Consider the following 19741-nt stretch of genomic DNA (forward strand, 5'->3'; position numbering starts at 1 on the left):
CCCGGTTTGGTCACTCTTCATCTGTCTAATGTGAATTTTCAACTTTGCATCACCTGTGTTTTTCTGTGAAGTCAGTGGTGATACTTAATTAAACAGTAAACTTAGTATCAGCTTTATATCGGCTGTGTTAGAGTCACGGTCAGATGTGGTTGACACTAAGATGAATATTCGCGGCGGCCACTCGTGCATGTTTTGACCTGCAATTGGAAGTCATATCTTCTGTGTATGAGGTATTATGACAGTATTCCCCTTGAGCTAAGGGCATTATTTATGACCTCTGCCAACAGACTAGGGCATTTAATTTGTTTGTCTGTCTGTTTTGTTTGTTTGCACTGCAAAAAGTCAAAATCTTACCAAGATTATTTGTCTTATTTCAAGTAAAAATGTCTTATTTCTAGTCAAAATTTAAAATAAGACAGGATCAGCTCAAAAATTACTTGTTTTTAGACACTTTTCACTCGTTTCAAGTGAAAATTTACTTGAAACAACAACAAGCAACAAGCAAAGCTTGGAACAAGCAAATTTTTACTAGTGACACAAGTGAACAAGTAAAAATGTGCTTGTTCCATTGGCAGAATTTGTTATTTGTTCGGAATTTGTTATTTCTGAGCTGATCATGTCTTATTTTAAGTGTAATGAGATATTTTGACTAGAAATAAGACATTTTTACTTGAAATAAGACAAATAATCTTGGTAAGATTTTGACTTTTTGCAGTGTGCAGGATATCTCAAAAAGTCATGAACGGATTTGCATGAATCTTGGTCAAACCTTTTTTTTTTTTTTCCCCACAGCAGCCACTTTTTGACACGAAATAGCAGGTAAGCACAGGTGTTACTAATGACGTTAATGAAGTTTCCATTTGATGCCTCCCGGTTCATTGGAAAGGCTCTGCTCAACTTAAAAAGGAATGGAGCCTTAATTAATGTCATTAGAGACACCTGTTTACGCCGCCTTTTCATGTCAAAATAGCAGCGGTGAGAAAGAGCTATAGCGCGGTGTTGGTGGAGGTATACTCTCCACTGAGTTCCTTCTAGTTATTCTTTTTAATTCCCTTTTTTTTTTGTAAGATACCAAGCATCAATGCTGCCGTTCAATATTTGCGCCACATTTAGCTTAAAGCCATTATCCATCTGCCGTCCCCGAGGCGTGACGGATGGAGAATCAAACAAATGCCTGGTGACGGTCCTGTCATTGTCATGTCAAATTGGTAGAAATGAAAGAGTGACATCTTGTTGCTACAGCTGAGCAGCATCCGTGTGTTAAACTCATTGAAACACCCAAACCCAACATGGCGATTGTAAGGTTGTAACGCCTCAATAGAAGGTTAACGTGAGTGTTTTTCCCGCTTGGCGACTCATATTTATGTTAAATCTGAAAAGACACGAATGCAGCAGCAGCACTCCTGATCTCATCGTGGGGTGCGGTTGCAGGACAGAAAAATTATTCATGATGAAGCCACAGATCCTGCAACATAATTGTCAGCATCTATTGCCAAAGCCTTCAGTCTGTTCATTCTGTGCAGGTATCTGCGTGCAACATTTGGTGGTCTAAGTATTACCGCGTGTCTGCTGTTCCCCCTCACCGCGAGTCAGGCCAGCAGGGTCAAATAGAGGATGTCACTTCACATACATGTTATAATACCCCGTGCTCCAATTCTCCACCTGTGCTGTCCCTTACAAACATCCAGAAGTGCTGTAAAGCCATGATGACTACGAGCAAATTCCAATTTTGTTTCGTACTTGTTTACATCTTATTTATGAAAAGCCTCGAGTGTAAAATTGCAGAGTACCTGTGGAAAACACTCAGACATTTAAGCCTGTGGTAACACTTGTTTTAGCAGTGTGTGTGTGTGTGCTGTTATGTGTGTTTGTTTGTGCGCACATCCCTGTGTGTGTGTGTGTGTGTCTATGACCTGAGGTTGATTTCGGTGCTGAAGTGTACTGTGTTAATGAGAGGAAGTGTTGAACGCAGGAGGGGAAGGGCTGTGCCAGTGTTGCACCACCAGTTACATCCCCAGGTCACTTTGCTCTGAAATGTCACATTAGAAACAAGCCTAACGGCCTAATTATTCCTCATAAGGCTCATTATAGTTTCAGAGAAACACATGCTTTCTCTTTCACAGCAAGCCAGCTGTTCAAAGTGAACCCAAACTTCTCCCACAGATTTTATCGAGACGGTTCGGCTGGTGTCGCAGCGTCTCAGATTAGCCGCATGTGGGCGTACACAAAGCTGTAAATTAGAAACAAAGGCTTTTATGTCCAAAACACTGTGTGTTTACCTTGAGAGAAAAGTATTTATCTCATGTTTGTTATTCAGAAATGATAATATAATCCTTTTTTTGAAATTCTCCTTTGTCTTGCGCTCCTCCACGGAGCAACAGTAGGAATTGTGTTTATTGCTCAAGGAGGCAGGTTTGAATTGTGGCCCTCCAATTAAAGACAGTTTGCCTCTCTCTTTTAAAAAACATTATAATTTCATATTTTTCACAAGGTCACTGTACAGATTGTGCTATTAGTGGGTGGCTTTGGTTGTTAAAGGAAGGGGTGGACACAGCAAAACACACAAAAACAATTAATCTTTCTCCCTTTACTCTGTTTATTTATTTATTAAATTTTTTTTTCCAGATATCGCCAGCTAATGTTATTCCAACACTAGTCGCTCGTTATAATCAGTCGTGTTATAGCTCATTTTTCTCCAGAAAATATGTAAATTATGTAAAATATGCAAAGTATGTTCTGTGGTAGCGTTAAGTCAGATTTAGTTGCACATCTGCGTACGCCAAATTCTGTGGAAAATATTATTAGAGAAGCATTTTGAGGCAGGAAAGCCACAGGAGAGATTCCTGCTGACAGAGATGTCTGTGACACCTTTGGTGCTGGAACGGACAAAATGAAGCATTCCCTGACCTCGTTTGAGATTTCTGGATGGAAGGAAAGAGAACGTCTTGTTGGTGATAATCCTCATTTCTTGCAGTAATGAGGGCAGATATTCTTAATTGACAAACTCGTCGTACAAAATCTTTATGCCTCATTTCAGAGAATATTTAACTCAGCGCAATAATTGGGGGAGTTGGTGTTGCAAAGCATTAGCTGATTTGGCACCGTCTCAGTTTGCATGAGGTCATATACAAATAAATATTATGTTAGCAAAATTACGAGATTTATATACAGTGTAATTTACACATGCATGCCTGTGACAGGTGTGTGGAAGCTTTACTGTTTGACCAGAGCTGTGAGAAGTCATGGACGTTTTGAGCACAAAGATATTTCAGTTGTAAAAATCTAAATAGCAGCTGACCTCTGGGTCTTTCTGGCTTTAAGAGTTGACGGTCTGATGGCCTCATGTGTCTTTGGAAGAGGTTGACAACGCCCACGGTATGATTACCAAAGTAGACACGCCGTTTCTGTCCACATGCTGTTTCAATATTTATGCCCTTTTATTTATCACGGCTAACTTTGATGTCCCTTATTGACGTTGACTTTGACAGATTTGAAAAAGAGCCAACCAAACCAATCTGTCAAGTTTAATCCAAACTGCCTCATGAAAACCACCCAATTCATATCATATATATCATATATCATATTATATCATCTTATTAGGCTGTTTTTCTTAAGTTCTTCAGTTGACGTTTCGTAGATCCACTGAAACTCCAGACTTTGACTTGAGAGCTTCTAAACCTTTGTATTTTGTTGTGTGAAGCTCAGAGTCTCTTTCAGATGGCCTGTGTCTGTGTCACTTCATCAACAGACTATATTTGTTACAGAAAAGTATGACAAACCCTGTGGTGCCATCTAGTGGCTGTGCTGTCACACTGCAATGCACTTCATGTGGCTGTGGATTGGGGTCAAATTACTTTTCACTTTCAGATCTCAAATTGGAAAAAAAAAATATTTGTTGTTCTTTTGTTTCATTTCGTATTTGGCCATTGAATGCATCATGAGAAGAACCAGGGACACTTGGAAGTGTGTTGGGACAGGGGATCGAACTTGGGATCAACTTCCTGCTCACCACTTCCTCCTGTTTTTACACCAACCCTGCCTTATTTTTGCTCCAGCTGCTGAGATGATCCTAAAGTGTGTGTGTGTGTGTGTGTGTGTGTGTGTGTGTGTGTGTGTGTGTGTGTGTTTCAGTGAAGGAAGAGTGTGTGTCAGAAGAGGAAGAGGAGGAGCAGGAGAAGGATGCTCTGGTGGAGAAGATTCTCCAGCAGGGAGACACGGCCATCATTTACCCTGAAGCGCCTGAGGACGAGCACAGCACGCCAGAGAGAGGAGGCGCTGATGAAAATGGTACCGATACACACACACACTCACACACACACACATAAAGGTTGTGTCTATGAATGTGCTCGGCATGTTCAGTTGGTGTCCTGTATTTTGATATTATCATCGTTATCATATTACTATTTGATAGCATCAGTAACTTGGATGTCCTTTTTTCTGAATTTTTTCCACCATTGAAGCAGCCAGTCTTGCAGATTGCTGCTTTATCTTGGGTTTTGTGCTCCTATACGGTCCTTTTTCATATAACTGTTACCTAACCCTGCTTTATATTTTCCCCCTTGAGGATTTTGTTGTGTTACAGTGGCAGAATGTTTATTTATACTTATGCAGCTTTATATTTTTTTGCATGTTAAACTATCCTCTGGCTGTTAAATTGAAAGATTATCTCAAAATATCAACAATGTTCAAGTTTGTGAACCAGAATTTGAGTCAACAATTCAGTTCAGTACGTCTTAATAAACATGCAGTAATGTAAGATAATCCTGAAATGTGATAATAAGAAGAAAACCGAATTCCTTTAATGTCATTTATTGTAAAAAAAAAAAACATTGTTTAAAAAAGTATAGCGGATTGATGCAGTTCAGTCAGCAGAATTTTTAATGGACGAAGTGATGCAGTGAATGAAGTGTACCGGGGGACAGTGCAGGACACATGTAGGACGACATGACATAAGAATGACCCCGCATGTGTCTCTCCTTGTCGTCTGCAACCCAGGCACGCCAGATGCCTTCTCCCAGTTGCACACGTGCCCCTACTGCTCCCGGGGCTACAAGCGCAACGCCTCGCTGAAGGAGCACATCAAGTATCGCCACGAGACCAGCGAGGACAACTTCAGCTGCTCGCACTGCAGCTACACCTTCACCTACCGCTCTCAGCTGGAGAGGCACATGAGCCACCACCGGGGCACCAGGGAGCAGGTATGGAGGGCAGAAACCCACCGCAAGTGTACACAGTGGGCGTGGGCGACATCCAGAATTGAATATCACGATATTCTGCTTTGCAAGTGTTCTGTAATAATACATAATTACACTGATTGCTGTGATCTACATTTTAACAAACACCACAATGGCACAAAGATGGATATGTTTCTATAAATAACACTGGAGTCACATTATGGACGATAAGAGGGAGGAAAGAAGCCTGGATGCCGCTACGTCCTGGGTTGTTGTTTTTTTTTTTTTTGTGCAGCTATTGTTGACTGTAAGGCAGTGCTGCGTCCCAGACGGCGATTACGGCTGTGGGCTGTGGTTAAGATGAGGGTTAGGATGCACAACTTTCTGGGTAACAAAGCACCATGATTAGAAACTATGGGGCAAAAAACCTCTAGCAAGCGTGCGGTCAGGAAAACACTTAGGTTCAATTCAGCTGAAGCTTGAATTCTGGTGTAATGAGGGAGCTATTTGTATCAGTGGAGCTGAAAATTGGTTTAATAAATAAATCATAATTTGTTGTAACTTATTATTGTGACTTGATAAATGACGTTGATTTATAAATATTGTATAAAAGCTACATCACACTGTCTTGTTTTTTTTTTTAGGCTTTGATTCTTTGTTTTTGTTTTAAAATTGGCATTCAGTTTCAGGCTGCACTGAAAAAGTGGCTTCAAAAAAACAAAACAAAGGTTGTTTAAAATGGATTAAATGAGGGTGTTCTTTGTCATGCATGGCAAAAAGTTAATTTAATGTAATCCAAAGACGCCCTGATACAGTTGACTGCAACCTAATTGGGAAATATAGACACTTGGCATTAATTGTTTAAGTTGTAGCTGCTGATGCCAATGCTGTGCTATTAGCAGTGTTACTAATGTTACTTGCTGTATCACATGGGGCCAACTCACTAATTAGCCTTGCCTGTGTAATTTATAGAGCAACCAAAGCTTTCCTCGATGTTTTTAAGTGTATATGAACCCTGTGGTGTAGCGGATGGTCGAATGCATGCCCTGTATCAGACTGTAGGACAGGCTACTGAACAGAAAATATGATCTATAGCAACATCACACCAGAGTGAACAGTGGGTGAACAGAGGTTTGCAGTGCTGCTGTTGCTTCAGATCTGCAGCCCGACGTGTTGCCTAAACAGAAGCATCAAATTACTGGAGAGATTTTAATCTGCTGGCTCACTATCAAACCGACAGTCCTCCTGTGGCCTGATGCTGGAAACCATACCTGCATTAACTGTCTGAAAAATTGCTACCATGCCACTGCTTATTCTTGGATATCTGTTGCCTCTTTTATTTATATCCCATCTCTGCTCACTTGTTAGCTGGTTTTCTGTAAAGAGGTGCTGTATCTTTTGTGAAAATAGCCCCCTGGGTGCTGCCGGATTACTTGCAATATGTCTCTCTAGTAGCTTTGAAAGAACTGCATCTTGAGGTTGTTTATCTCCTGATAAATTAAATTGACTTTTCGTTCTCTTGAGTAAAGTTTTTATTTTTCATTCCTTTAAAATTCAGCAACAGTCTTAACCGGCTGCTGACCTCGGTAAATCCTCGGGCTTTACATATGGCTGACCTAATACTGAAGAACACACCTCGTATTTACCTAGTATTGTATGTGTTGACTTCCTTTTGACTTTTTTTGTAATATTTTTTTGTAAAAATGAAAGTTTCTCACTTCTCTCTAACATGGGCACATTGACACACCCCTTGGTGCAATTTCTCATCACCCTCCTCTTCCTCCTCTTCATCTCTTTGTGTGCTTCAGCGTCACGTGACTCCAACAGCAGGAGGAAACCGCAAGTTCAAGTGTACCGAATGTGCCAAGGCCTTCAAATACAAACACCACCTGAAGGAGCACCTGCGCATTCACAGCGGTGAGCTGTTGCCACGGCAACCACCACTCTGTCTTTTGAACACAAACACACACACACATGCACACACACTGTCCATGACTTGGCACAGCCAAAGTCACCGATCAAAACTCCACTTAAATTGTGCAATCATTTTTAATCAGCTCTCCTGAAAGTGTCATAACAAAAACAAAAAGCTTGAATGATAAATAATGGACATTAAATTAAAAAAAGTAATCAAACTGCAGTTTTTCAGTATGTCAAAGTTTGATTAATTTCTCTCTGTGCCTCTCCCAGGTGAGAAACCGTATGAATGCGCCAACTGTAAGAAGAGATTCTCCCACTCAGGCTCCTACAGCTCCCACATCAGCAGTAAGAAGTGTGTGGGCGCAGCGCCACCCAACGGCGTCCCTCGGCCGCCAATCAAGCCCGCCCAGTCCACCCCCGTCGCCATCGCCCCGGCCCGTGTAGTTCTGAAAGAGAAAACCGAAAGCAAGCCCCTCCAAGAGCAGCTCCCCGTCACCCAGATCAAATCTGAACCTGTGGAAGTCGAGTGCAAGCCTGTGACGGCGGCACCAGCAGCATCAGCTGGGACCAACGGGGTGGTGAACGGAGGCGTGTCGCAGCCGACCGCGGTCCCAACCGCAACCCTGCCGCAGGGCGTGGCCATGGTCGTGCCCACGGTAGGCCTCATGTCGCCCATCAGCATCAATCTGAGCGACTTGCAGAACGTGCTCAAGGTGGCTATGGATGGAAACGTTCTCAGGCAGGTTCTGGGTACGGCCAACGGGGTGGTGACACAGGGGAAGCAGGGAATCGTGGTCCAGCAGCCCCAGCAGCAGATCATCAGCCTGCCGGCCTTTGTGGACCACGACGGGACGACAAAGATCATCATCAACTACAGCATCAACCCTGCTGCCACCACCACCGCCGCAGCTACCACTCAGCCTGCTCCTCTTTTTCTCAAAAACAATGTTCCTCCCCCTCCCACTGTCACCACCGCTGAAGCCCCCAACCCCACCCCCACCAAAACAGCTGAACCCCCAGCTCCAGAGGTGGAGCCGATACCTACCGACCTCACCATTGTCAAGACAGAGCCAGAGTCTGAGCCTGTTACAGCAATGGAGACGGAGCCGCCCACCCAACCAGAAGCAGAATCAGTTACAACCGCGAACGCCGAAACAGCCGAGATGCCAAAAGCCAGTAGCACCAGTACTTGTTTACTATGCGACAGCTGTCCCGATGGCCTGGAGGCGCTGCACCTTCTCCAACACCACAAAGCAGCCAACGGGGAGGCCATCGACTCCGCCGCCCTGGACCCCTCATTTGCTGCTCTGCTGAAGGAGGCTGGAGTAACACTGGAGGAGCCGCCAGTAGACGACCTCCTCTCCCTTCTGAAGACCTACTTCACCTCCAACGCCAACCCGAGCGAGGAGGAGCTGAAAAAGATCTCAGACTCTGTCAGTATTCCGGTGGATGTCGTCAGGAAGTGGTTTGCCAAGATGAACTCTGGGAACGCCGTGGGCAAACAAAGCAGTGACTCAGCCGATTCCAAACAGACTCAAACCACAAATTCCAGCCCTGAGGTCACCTCAGATCAAAATGGAGAGTTGGACAATGACACAAAACCGATCCTACAAACCCAGGAAACTCCCACTGAACCCCCAGCAGAATCTGTACGTAGCTCCCTTTCCCCATCAGATGTTGCACCACTAAACCTCACCGCCGGGGACCTTATCATTGTTAAAAGCGAGCCAGAAGACCCAGAGGTCCAGGACGCCCAGGCAGAACCCCTGGACCTCTCCCTTCCTAAGCAGCACCCCGACAGCCCGAGGACCCCCCCTCCTCCTGCCAAGCAACAGGAGCAGCCCCTCAACCTGAGCTGCCTGAGGAAGGAGCAGCTGCAGGGCGGAACCATCTACGTCACCACGCCTCAGACCGGCAGCCCCGTCAACATCGTCACCGCCGCACAGCTGCCCACCTTGGTGGCCATCGCTGGCCAAGGGACAGTGGGCTGCCTGAACGCCATCAACACCACAACCAAACGCACCATCCTCATCCCACAGCTCACGTACACCTACACCACTACAGCCGGCAGCACCACCGGGGCCAAGACTGTCGTGCTCAACGGACACAAGGTTGGTAATCCTGAGATGCAGCAGGAAGAGCAATGTCTCCTCTGTTTGCTCCTGTTGTGGCTCGTGGATGTGTTCTCAAAGACCACTAAATCTTTTTTCAATAGAAGGGAATATGGCTTTTATTTTGTGAGCAGTTTTTTTGTTTCTGTTTTTCGTTCGAGTGCTGGTGGTGCTTTCAAGTGCCTGCTGTACCAGAAAACAGGAGTGTAAAATGTGAAAAGGAGAGGATGATGTGCTCTTCAGTCTTTTTTTTTTGTAAGATGAGTAATTCTATTAAAAGGTCCTTCTGGCCATGCTACAGTATTGCATCCTGCTGAGAGACATCATTTTACTGTCATGACTATGCTTTAGCTCTTATATAGCCTATTATGAATTAAAGTGCTGCATAAACAGGTGTAAATATCAATAATATGCAACTAAAAATCCATATGCTCAAGATAATCATTTGTTTTTGTCATATTTTCTGGAAGACTTCTACTAGATTTTTTTTTTTTTTTTTATTAACCTTGAACCTTTAAGCCCTCAACCCTTATTTTGGCGCCAGTGACTACACACCCGTTGGGCGCCTTTGAAATAGCTAATGAACTTAATCAACAGTCACAGTCAGAGCGTTAAGATGGCTACTGCCTCAATACATTTTGTTCCTTTTTAAATGAATTAGGACCGGAAACTAACACAATGACCAGAAACAAAATACTGCCAAATCTGTCTTGTGTCTTGTACTGTAAGCTGTCCTTTAGAGATCAGAATCAGTTTTAAATATCATGTTGAATTGTAAACAATAAAAGGTCCAGATGGATTTTTGGATGCATAACCCAGTGTGACTGATTGATGACAAAGCAAATCAGCCTAACTAACATGGTAAAATCTGCCATGAAGCCAGTGTGTGTTAGTCTACTGCAGACACCTGCTGCTAGGGAGAACAGTAGAAAAAAGTGTGTATTAAATATATATATATAAAAAAGAGGCTGCTTCGGGAGGCTGTCAGTAAGAAGGGCTGCCCTGCAGACCCCGGCTAAATAGTTTGGGCTGCATCCAGACCTCCTCTGGAATGATATATGCACCAGGTGAGGTTAGTAAAACCGTCTCCATGCCTGGCTGACTGCATCGGGCATTACAGCAGCAGACGAGCTGGATTCTCTCCCAGCGACCTGGGAGACAAGCAGACAAACTTTAAACCCTCATATGTCTTCAGCAGTCAACAGGTTTCGTCCAGCTGACCGAGCTCTTTGAGATACTGACCTCTCACACACATACTGCACACACTGGAGCTCCTGGTTTATGTGTCTGGGGGTGTTTTCTTCTTTTTTTTGTGAGTTTGGTTATACCAGACATGTTCTGCTGAGTGTGGTGTTCATGCATACACTATCACTTTTTTCTTTAACTTATATCAGAAATAAGTTCTGCTGAGTGTGCATTCCCTTTTTCAGCAATACCCTGCTTCAGATGCATAGTTACACACATTCCCGCCTAAAAAGCTCCACTGCAGCAGCTGAGGTTACCACGTTCAAGTGCAACTCAATGGATGTTCACATTTTCCTTAATTGTCTGGGGATATTTTACCACCTTTTAGGCTCCACGTTACATTTTGCTGTTACATTTTGCGGTTAATTAATATCAGTTGATACGATTAATGACCCCTCGTTCCATTTCCAGCAGGAGAAGAAGCAGGACAGCGGCTCTGAGGGCATTTCCGCGGTGGAGGAGCAGAACGACTCCGATTCGGCCTCGCAGCCCAAAAAGCGCCGGCTAGAGAACGGCGTTTACCCCTGTGATCTTTGCTCCAAGGTCTTCCAGAAGGGCAGCTCCCTGCTCAGGCATAAATACGAACACACAGGTATGCATATGGTGAAAACAAATTGGTTGAAATGACGTTCAAAATTCCTCCACATGGCTTAACCAAATCTGTTTTTATTTCCCCTCAATTTGAATCAAAATTAAGAGCACCTTTCAAAGCTGAGATCTGGAAACTGTGGCTCCTTTTCTGAGATAGTAACATCAAAGCAAAATTTATTATTTAACATGATTTCGGTTTTAAGCTATCTTGAGCCCCATATCTATATAATGGTAAGACTGTAGAGTATTTAGAGTATATAAGACTCTCACTTTGATTTTATGTTTATTTAGTGTCAGGTAGTGTTCTTCCCAAGTGGATATTGTGTTTTGTAATGAGACTTTCAAATCAGTATGGATTGCGTCTGTAATTTAGAAACGGCTGAGGGCGTTTGATCCATTGCATTAGGTAATCTCACTCAAGCGCACATTTAAAATTTTATTTGATCAAACTCTGGTGGCTCCCATTAGGGTTATTGCATCATTTCTGTTTTGCTTTTCTTTTTTATTAAGTTGCCCAAAGATATTCCTAGTTTTCACAGTTATGACATCATATCTTGTTAAATGAGTTGTATCAGTAAAAGTACTTACAGTTACATTATATTTGGTGTCATGGAGGTTGTAAAGTAGAAATTCAGGGGAACCCCCGGGCCCATAAATTTACCAACTCCAAGAAATCGGCCTCAGTGTTCATAAAGACGACTCCTGAAACAAATCAGCAAGACGTTTTTCCTCGGTTTTAGCGAGGATATGTTCTTAGTTAGCAGTTAGCTGTGCACTGGACTACTGTGTACAGGTGGGTGTTGGCCCAGTAATGACATCATCTTCCTACACACACACATACACACACACACTGATTGCTGCTCAGTGTTTGTTGTGGTGAACATCCAATAGGTTTCAAAATGCAGAGCAGGTCCAGGCTGAAGGTATTAGGACCAAATGAGCAAAATGAGCTCATTTTTCAGGTTTGTTTATCTGGGATCCTTCAGGGGATTTTCATCACAGCAACACTTTCCATTTCTCTGTTAGAGTACGACGCACTGAGAAGGTGAGACTTTACTGCTGGTTTATAGAGTCTTGATAGAGTAAATACCAATGACTCAACAATTACTTCACTGGGTGTTGATATTTCTGGCTTTCAGAAACTCACTTTTTCAGCCATCCTATGGGAAACCACCAGAAACCACCAACCCTCCACACACACACACACACACACACACACACACACACACACACACACACCGCATTTTCAGCTCCTGGAGGCAGTCACCAGCAGCGACCTGCAAAAACATTTTGTCCGTGTAATGAAAATATTATTTTACTGTAGATGCTGAAATTGTCAGAGATCTTAAAATGCATTGTGTAGACTTCCATGACATTTGATAAGCACATTCATGCTACCCAGAGCATGAATCCTGCCATAACCTCATGACCTTTCCTCTGGCAGGCACCATTAAATGCAGTGAATGGATTGCCATGCAGTTTACTGAGTGCACTTTTGCTTCCCAGAGAACAAACCCAATAAATGTTTGTTGGGCGAGTCCCAGTCCACCTCTGCATGGAATTAAAACACTAACGTGAAATTTCACAACTTGTTTCAGCAGAAACTGTGATACAAACTACTGTCAAACAGATATGGGATTTTTTAGACCGATACTGATATTGATTTTGTAGTTTAAAAAAAATTACATATCATGGACATGGCAGCCAATAAAGTTAATTTTTGAGCTGGAATGAAAATAGGCCTTTTCTATGTGGGTTGTGCACTGATTTTGCCACGATATGACTGTGCAAAGGCACTCAGAAGGCTGCTGTCTTAAACATTTCATAGTCTTTAATAAAGTTATTAAAGAAAATTCAACATTGTTATACATTGTTATTTCTTGTTATACATTGCTAATTCTAGAAATGAACACAGAGAATGAACACGAAGAAAAAGATCAAATATTCATCTCTAAATTACCCAAAGCATCTTTTTCTGCATTATGTTCTGTAAAAAAAAAAAAAAAAAAAAAAAAAAATGTAAAAATATTTATGTAAAAAATAAAAAATGTTCATATTCGCACACATTGGTCAACATATACACTATTACCAGTAAGGCCTTGTTCAGACTGCCAGCTCAAATCTGTTTTTGTCATGTCCACATTGTATCCAGACTGATTTTAGAAAGTCTGGACGGCAGAAAACACACAGAATGTCATATGTCAGATCCAAACCACATCTGGACATCACTCGTCCACCGTGAGACGCTCAGTCTGCACGGGACCCGCAACGACAACGTCATTTCAACATGACAGCAGTGCACGATAGCGGCTGCTGTTACCACGGAAACGTTGATTAATATCAGCCTCCTCTGTCGCTGAATTTGTCTAATGCGACGCTGAAGTCCTGCACTGCGAATAACAGTCTGTCTGATTTGAGAAACAAATCCCAACAAGGCCGATCATATGATATCTATCTGTGATCGGCCAATATCGGCTGATAATGGCAGCTGCCTGAAACACAAACCGGAGCGTGGCGCTAACACAGTGGTACAAACTGAGAAGTAGGGTTGCACAATTATGGCCAAAATGATAATCACGATTATTTTGATCAATATTGCAATCACGATTATTCATCACGATTATTCATCATGTTAGGGAAAGCATCTGTATTTTTATTGCACTACTTTTGAACAAACAATATGTGAACAGTTTTCAGTGCAAAATGAAACTTTAATTAAGAATAAATGCTAATAATAAAAAAAATAAAAATTTACCCAAGAATTTAAAATTTACCAAGGGCTAACTGAATAAATATGCTATTACAGAGTGCAAACACATAGTGCAACTCAATGGAAACACTTACAGCTTATACAGAAAAGGCACTGACATTAGGCTTGGGCGTGTCTTTGGGAGGTAGATGGATACGGTGTTGCCTGGTGCAGGGTCCCTGTTATGGTTGCCTGGGTTGCCGCTGGACATGAACGGGGATTTTGTGAAGCAATGTTAGCTTTGGCCTTCATGCATTCCTCGTACGTGTGTTTGTGATGTTTTTTTCAGGTGGTTGAACAGATTAGTTGTGTTACCCTGCGGGGCAGACACAACTCTGCTGCACTCTTTACATGTAACGTCACTTGCCCTGAATCCGAAACAAGTCCAGACAATGGATGTGGATCCCTTTCGAGGCACTAGCTCCTCACGATGGTGCCCCTCATCTCCATTTTTTTTTTTTTTTTTTTTTAAATTAATTAATTAATTAATTTTTTTTAAATTAATTTTATTTGTCACTCCACGCATAACAATACATATTTACAAACATACAAGGGGTACTAGGTGCCATGAGCAAAAAAAGAAATAACCAACAGAAAAGGATTTTACAGATCACTTCCACAAAATTTCTCCATGATAGCGTATGTTTTAGCAGCTTTCTGATTTCTAATGTCTTTAATTGTGGCAGCATAACGTAGCAGTTCTTTTCTAAAAAGTACAATGTTTGGTTTAGATTTGGCCCATTTGTTTTTATGGATATGAAATTTTCCCAAACTCAAAATTAACTGACAGAAAAAACATATATCTTTGTCTACAGTCTGATCATCAAAATAAATTAAAATGTTTTTTTTCCTGAAAAATGATCGTTCTTCCTGTATTTCTTTGTACAAAATGCTGGACATCTTCCCAAAAAGTTCTGCTGTATGTGCATTGATAAAATAAATGAGCGATGGTTTCATCTTCAAGTCCACAGAAATCACACAGATATTCAATATCTATTTTAAATCTTTCAAGTGTTTTCTTTGCAGGGTAGATTTGATGCAATATTTTAAATGAAACTTCTTTCACCTTATTATTAAAACAGAATTTCTCATCAGCCAGCCACACTTTAGGCCAGTTAATCTCTCCAAATCGAGCAGACCAGTAAATTTGTCCTCTGGGCAAAGTTGTAGAGTGTAAGCAACTTCTCAAATATCTATTAGAGCAGGATTTCTTTGTAATGTCTACTTCACCCTCAGGTCCCTCATCTCCAATTGCTGCCGTACCTTTTTCTCCCGACATGACTCGCTCTCATCAGTCCACCCACCACCGAGTAACTTGCCGGCAAGAAGCCTTAACCACGAACGCCCCCTGGTGGTTGGCTGACTACTGGCAGAGAAAGTGCTTGATTGGATATGCAGCAGAACCCACATTTTAAATGTAAATATCGCAGACGATCAGGCTCATTTAATCGTGGCAGCCAAAATCGTGATCGCGATTAAAATTTGATTAATTGTGCAGCCCTATTGAGAAGTGAACAGGGTGAGTCGTCACACCCCCGTTAAGATAGATAGATAGATACTTTATTCATCCCGCAGGAAATTCGCAGTTTTTCAGCAGTATCCACAGATTACAGATTAAAATAGAATAAAAAAAGATTTAAAAAAAAGAAAGAATAAGATCTAAGTTCAACAGAATAAGATCTAACTACAACCCAGTGTGCAAAAAGCAATGTGCAACAAAAAAAAAAACAGAAAAAAACGTGTGCATCGGTGTATAAAATGTGCATAGAGGTAGGTCAATGTGCAAATTTAGAAGAAATATACAGTATACACATGATAAATAGCAGTAAGCAATATAAACACTATAAACAAGGATTATAAAAAAAATAGAAGTATGAACAATTTAAACAGAAGTATTAACAGTATTAAGCAGCGTGTTCTAACTCTGTCCCCTGTTCTTCATTTCCAGGAAAACGGCCCCATGAATGCGGCGTCTGCAAGAAGGCCTTCAAACACAAACACCACCTGATCGAGCACTCGAGGCTGCACTCGGGGGAGAAACCCTACCAGTGCGACAAGTGCGGCAAACGCTTCTCCCACTCCGGCTCGTACTCGCAGCACATGAACCACCGCTACTCCTACTGCAAGAAGGACGGGCCGGGCTCAGGGTCGCGCAAGGCCCAGTCGATGATCAGCAGCCCCGGCGCCGGGCTGCAGTCGGACAGCCGGACCACAACCCCGCCCTCCCAAGTGGACTCAGACGAGAGGGAGAGCGAGGAAGAGGAGGACGAGGACGATGAGGCCATGTGCATGGACGACATCCGGGTGGTGCAGGTGGACGACGGCGAGTGCGAGATCTACGAGGGGAATTTCGACGACGACAGGGAAGGGGAGGAGGCGGAGGAGGAAGAGACGATGGGAGAGGCGGAGGCGGAGAGGGAGGCGGAGAGGGAGGAGGAGCCGGACGGAGAGAAGGTGGAGGAGGAGATAGTTTGTGAGGTGGTGGAGATCGAGTTGGGAGAGGATCAGGAGGAGCAGGAGGAGCAGGAGCCGGAGAAAGAGGAGGCGGAGGAGGGAGCAGCGGGAGCAGAGGAAAAGGAATCAGCGGCAGGTGAGGAGACGCAGGAAACGGCAAATACGGACAAAATCATCAGGGAGGGCTCGGACAGTGTCGAACCAACGGCGGAAGTGGAGACAAACGCCAAATAAAGGAAACAGCATTTTTTTTTTTTTTTGGACGGTCAGAAAACGTCAGTCATTGGTGTCAAGTATTTGAGACAAAACCGCATCTTGCCATCAGTAGAAAACCACAGCGGTTGCCAGATCTTACGGTCCACTACTGTGTACAAACCCAGGTGTGCCTGAACTTGAAAAAAAAAAGAGAGAGAAAAAAAAGCAGTGACTTTTTTGTGGAAATATATCAGTGTTAAAAAAAAAAAAGTTTGTTTATAGAAGTACAGATTTTAAAACAAAACACCCATAAACATGTCAGAGTAAAAATTTCAACCATTTTAGGCTGTATCTTGTGTTAATGGGATGCTAGGATTTTTTTTTTTTTTTTTATTATTATTATTATCATTATTATTATTGTTTTGTTTTGTTTTGTTTTTGGTCATTTTGTCAGTGTTACTAATCTTGTTGCTCATGTTTGAAAACCTTTTAACCTGTAAAGATGAGAAAGATTTCTATACCTTTTTATTGCCAATGAAGTTTGCTAAATCAGTATTTTATTGAGTTCTACGAACAAAAACCTCTGCACTACAGTATTCCTGGTTTACCTATGGATACAACATGCCTCATGCATTGTCTGCCCTTCAGTGTTACACACATACACTAGCTAGCAAGACCTTGTCTCGTTCGTGTTAGCGTAAGTTAGCCTCTGCTAGCTACCATACCTTTTGTTTTCAGTTTGACTGTTAGCCTTAAGGAAAAAAAAACAAACAAAAAAACAACGTATTCTTGGGGAGGGATGCGGGTGGGATGGGGGGGCCGGGATCATAATGTGGCTTCCGTACGCCATAACCAAATTTGTCCTATCAGGGAAGGTAGAGTCACAACCTCAAAGCCAGCAATGGGCGCCTGCTTTTTGCGACCCAGCATAGCCTGCATGGGTGGAGTCAGGCTCCACCCGCACAGCTTACCTGAGGTTCCAAAACAAACACGCCCACTCTTACCAAGCTTCTCCTTGTTTGACTTTAGTTCTCAGTCAGTGGTCAGTGTTATTAGCATCTATACATATATATATACATATATATATGAGGTCATACGTGAAGGAACGGGGCAGTCGCAGCCCCACCCCAATGCCTCCAGCCTTATGCAAGACCTGTGTGCTGTTAAAAGTGCCATTGAACAGTGTTATCATTTCTTCTTCACAGATGTAGCCAGTATTATGTCCCTCTGTTACTCACACGAGACCCGTATTGACTAATGTTTGTTGACCTGCTCGGACTTGCAGCTTCACACGGGTGAGCCGGGTCGATAATTGTCCTCGCAGTATTTGAAACAGGGTTCCCGCTCGGGCCATGGAATGTTTTTGATTGTTTTTAGGCCTTTAAAAATTTTTGCGCAAATGCACATGTAAAGAGTAACCAACCCCTGAGGGAAAAAAAAAAAAAAAAAAAAAAAAAAAAAAAAACGAGAAAAGCCTGACATCAACTGGTAAGTAGGCCATGTGCTCTTGGCTGCCCCCTGGTGCCGGGTGTTGTACACTGCAGCAGGTGTTGTCACCTTGCCCAGGGGTTGGGGTTTGGTCACTCTAAAGTATCATATGCCAATCGCATATTTTAGGTAATTTAAGTGCATAATCATGTTCAGTGATATAGTGACCTGACCATAACAGTAATATGGTCCAAATTTATGATTCAGCTTGCTGCATGCACATGAAGTCTTCAAATATTAATTCAAGGAAAAATTGTGTGAATGGAAAACGGAAAATGTGTGGGAACCCTGTTGGAAACCCTTAAGACATCCATTTAGGACTGAGCTTAACCTGTAGCTATGAAACACCATCTTGGAATCGCTAGATTCTGGACATAATGCGTGAAAATGTTTACCTAATTGGATAAAATCAACTTAAGTGTTCAATCCCTCAAAGCTACTCTGAAGGCTTATAATTCAGATTTTAGCATCTGCTCGCCACGTAAGCTCAGGAGCAGGTCCAAAAATCAAGCAAAACCCAGAACGACTTGGAGTGGAGTGGCAACAGAAGGACTTTACAGGACGTTGATATTTCCTGTTGTTGTTGTTGTTATTGAGTGCACTTGTTGTAGGAGACAGAATGGTGGCAAGCTGTCCTGCACTTCAGGTAACAAACTTTAGTGAATGTGGTTCATGATTAATGAAGTGTTTTCAGTTGGTTTTACCGAACAGTGTTTTTATTCTTAGTTTGTTTGTGTGTGTGTGTTTTTTTTTTTCTTTCTTTCTTTTTTTAAAACTGTGTGTCCTGTGTATGTTTTTTTTTTTTTTTTTTTTTCAGCAATGGCAGTATTAGAACCCTTTTCACTGATTAAAAAAATGTACCTGTTTAGTTTTTAGAAAACTTTTTTATATTTATGTGTCTTATTTTTATATTTTCTTTTATGGTTATTTATTACACATTGTAGTGTACAATACTGTAGTTTGAATTGATACAATAATATATTTTAGTATGAAAAATAATCTCAAGACAAACAAAAATCCCAAAGTGTGGTTCTGGGAGCTGAAGTTTGTTTAAACAAAAACAACAAAAAACATGTATTATGTAAACACGACTTCTGTTTTAAGCTGAAAAAAAAGAGAAAAAAAAAAAGACAGGAATGAAGTGAGAAATAGAAACTGTTACATGTGCATCCGCTCCTCACGTCGTTACGAAGCTACTGAATTTAAACTCTGTGATTTAAAAAGCATGAGTCCTCGCCGTTGTAATGAAGGATCTTGTTATGAAGACGTTACCCCCCCCCCCCCCCCCACCCTCACCCCTTCTTTCAAAGCCAAATTTAGATCGTCCTGCACCCCCTTCTTTCTGTTTTGTGCCAACTTGTTCCATTGTTCTGTCAAAAGGCTACACACAGTATTGTTTGTTCCCTTCAAGCCCTTTGTAAATCCATTTTGTATTGTTTTTATTTTAGTTTTGCTCCATTTTTATGACTCCCCATCACAATAAAATATAAGAAAACATTTCTGAGTGACTTGGTTGGACTCCCTAATTTATTACTTTTTTTTTTTTTAACTGCGATTAAAAATCTCTCAAGCCAAAAGATATTTGTTGGACATTTTGCTGCAGGGTGGCCCGACTAAAATCAATATCTCAGTATTCACAAGGATTTTTGATTGAATTTTGGCCCTCAGGATCACTTTTGTCACTTTACTCCAAAGGCAACATATCATGAAATCTACGGGGCAGATTGCCGTCAAATCTGATGAGCACATTTATGCTCCCTAAAGGGGGATTCCTCTCAAATGTGATGACCTCATGACTTCCGGCAGCACCATTC

The 19741-nt window shown here is 42.2% G+C and overlaps 1 protein-coding gene across 2 annotated transcripts in view; it reads left to right on the top strand.

The window, feature by feature from the left end:
* The window catches only part of zeb1a (zinc finger E-box binding homeobox 1a), an 86020-nt gene extending 66956 nt beyond the window's left edge, over positions 1 to 19064 (top strand). Inside the window, exons 3-8 of one of the 2 annotated variants that reach the window (XM_030074710.1) lie at positions 4132 to 4287; positions 4996 to 5198; positions 6983 to 7091; positions 7365 to 9205; positions 10862 to 11042; positions 15739 to 19064. In XM_030074710.1, coding sequence (XP_029930570.1) covers positions 4132 to 4287; positions 4996 to 5198; positions 6983 to 7091; positions 7365 to 9205; positions 10862 to 11042; positions 15739 to 16478 — 3230 coding nt within the window. In that variant the 3' untranslated portion in view covers positions 16479 to 19064. The remainder of the gene's footprint in view (positions 1 to 4131; positions 4288 to 4995; positions 5199 to 6982; positions 7092 to 7364; positions 9206 to 10861; positions 11043 to 15738) is intronic. The other variant, XM_030074711.1, reaches the window with a different exon arrangement.
* Positions 19065 to 19741: the final 677 nt, after the last annotated feature.

This window comes from Myripristis murdjan, chromosome 17 (assembly GCF_902150065.1).
Source record: "Myripristis murdjan chromosome 17, fMyrMur1.1, whole genome shotgun sequence".
Taxonomy (NCBI): Eukaryota; Metazoa; Chordata; class Actinopteri; order Holocentriformes; family Holocentridae; genus Myripristis; species Myripristis murdjan.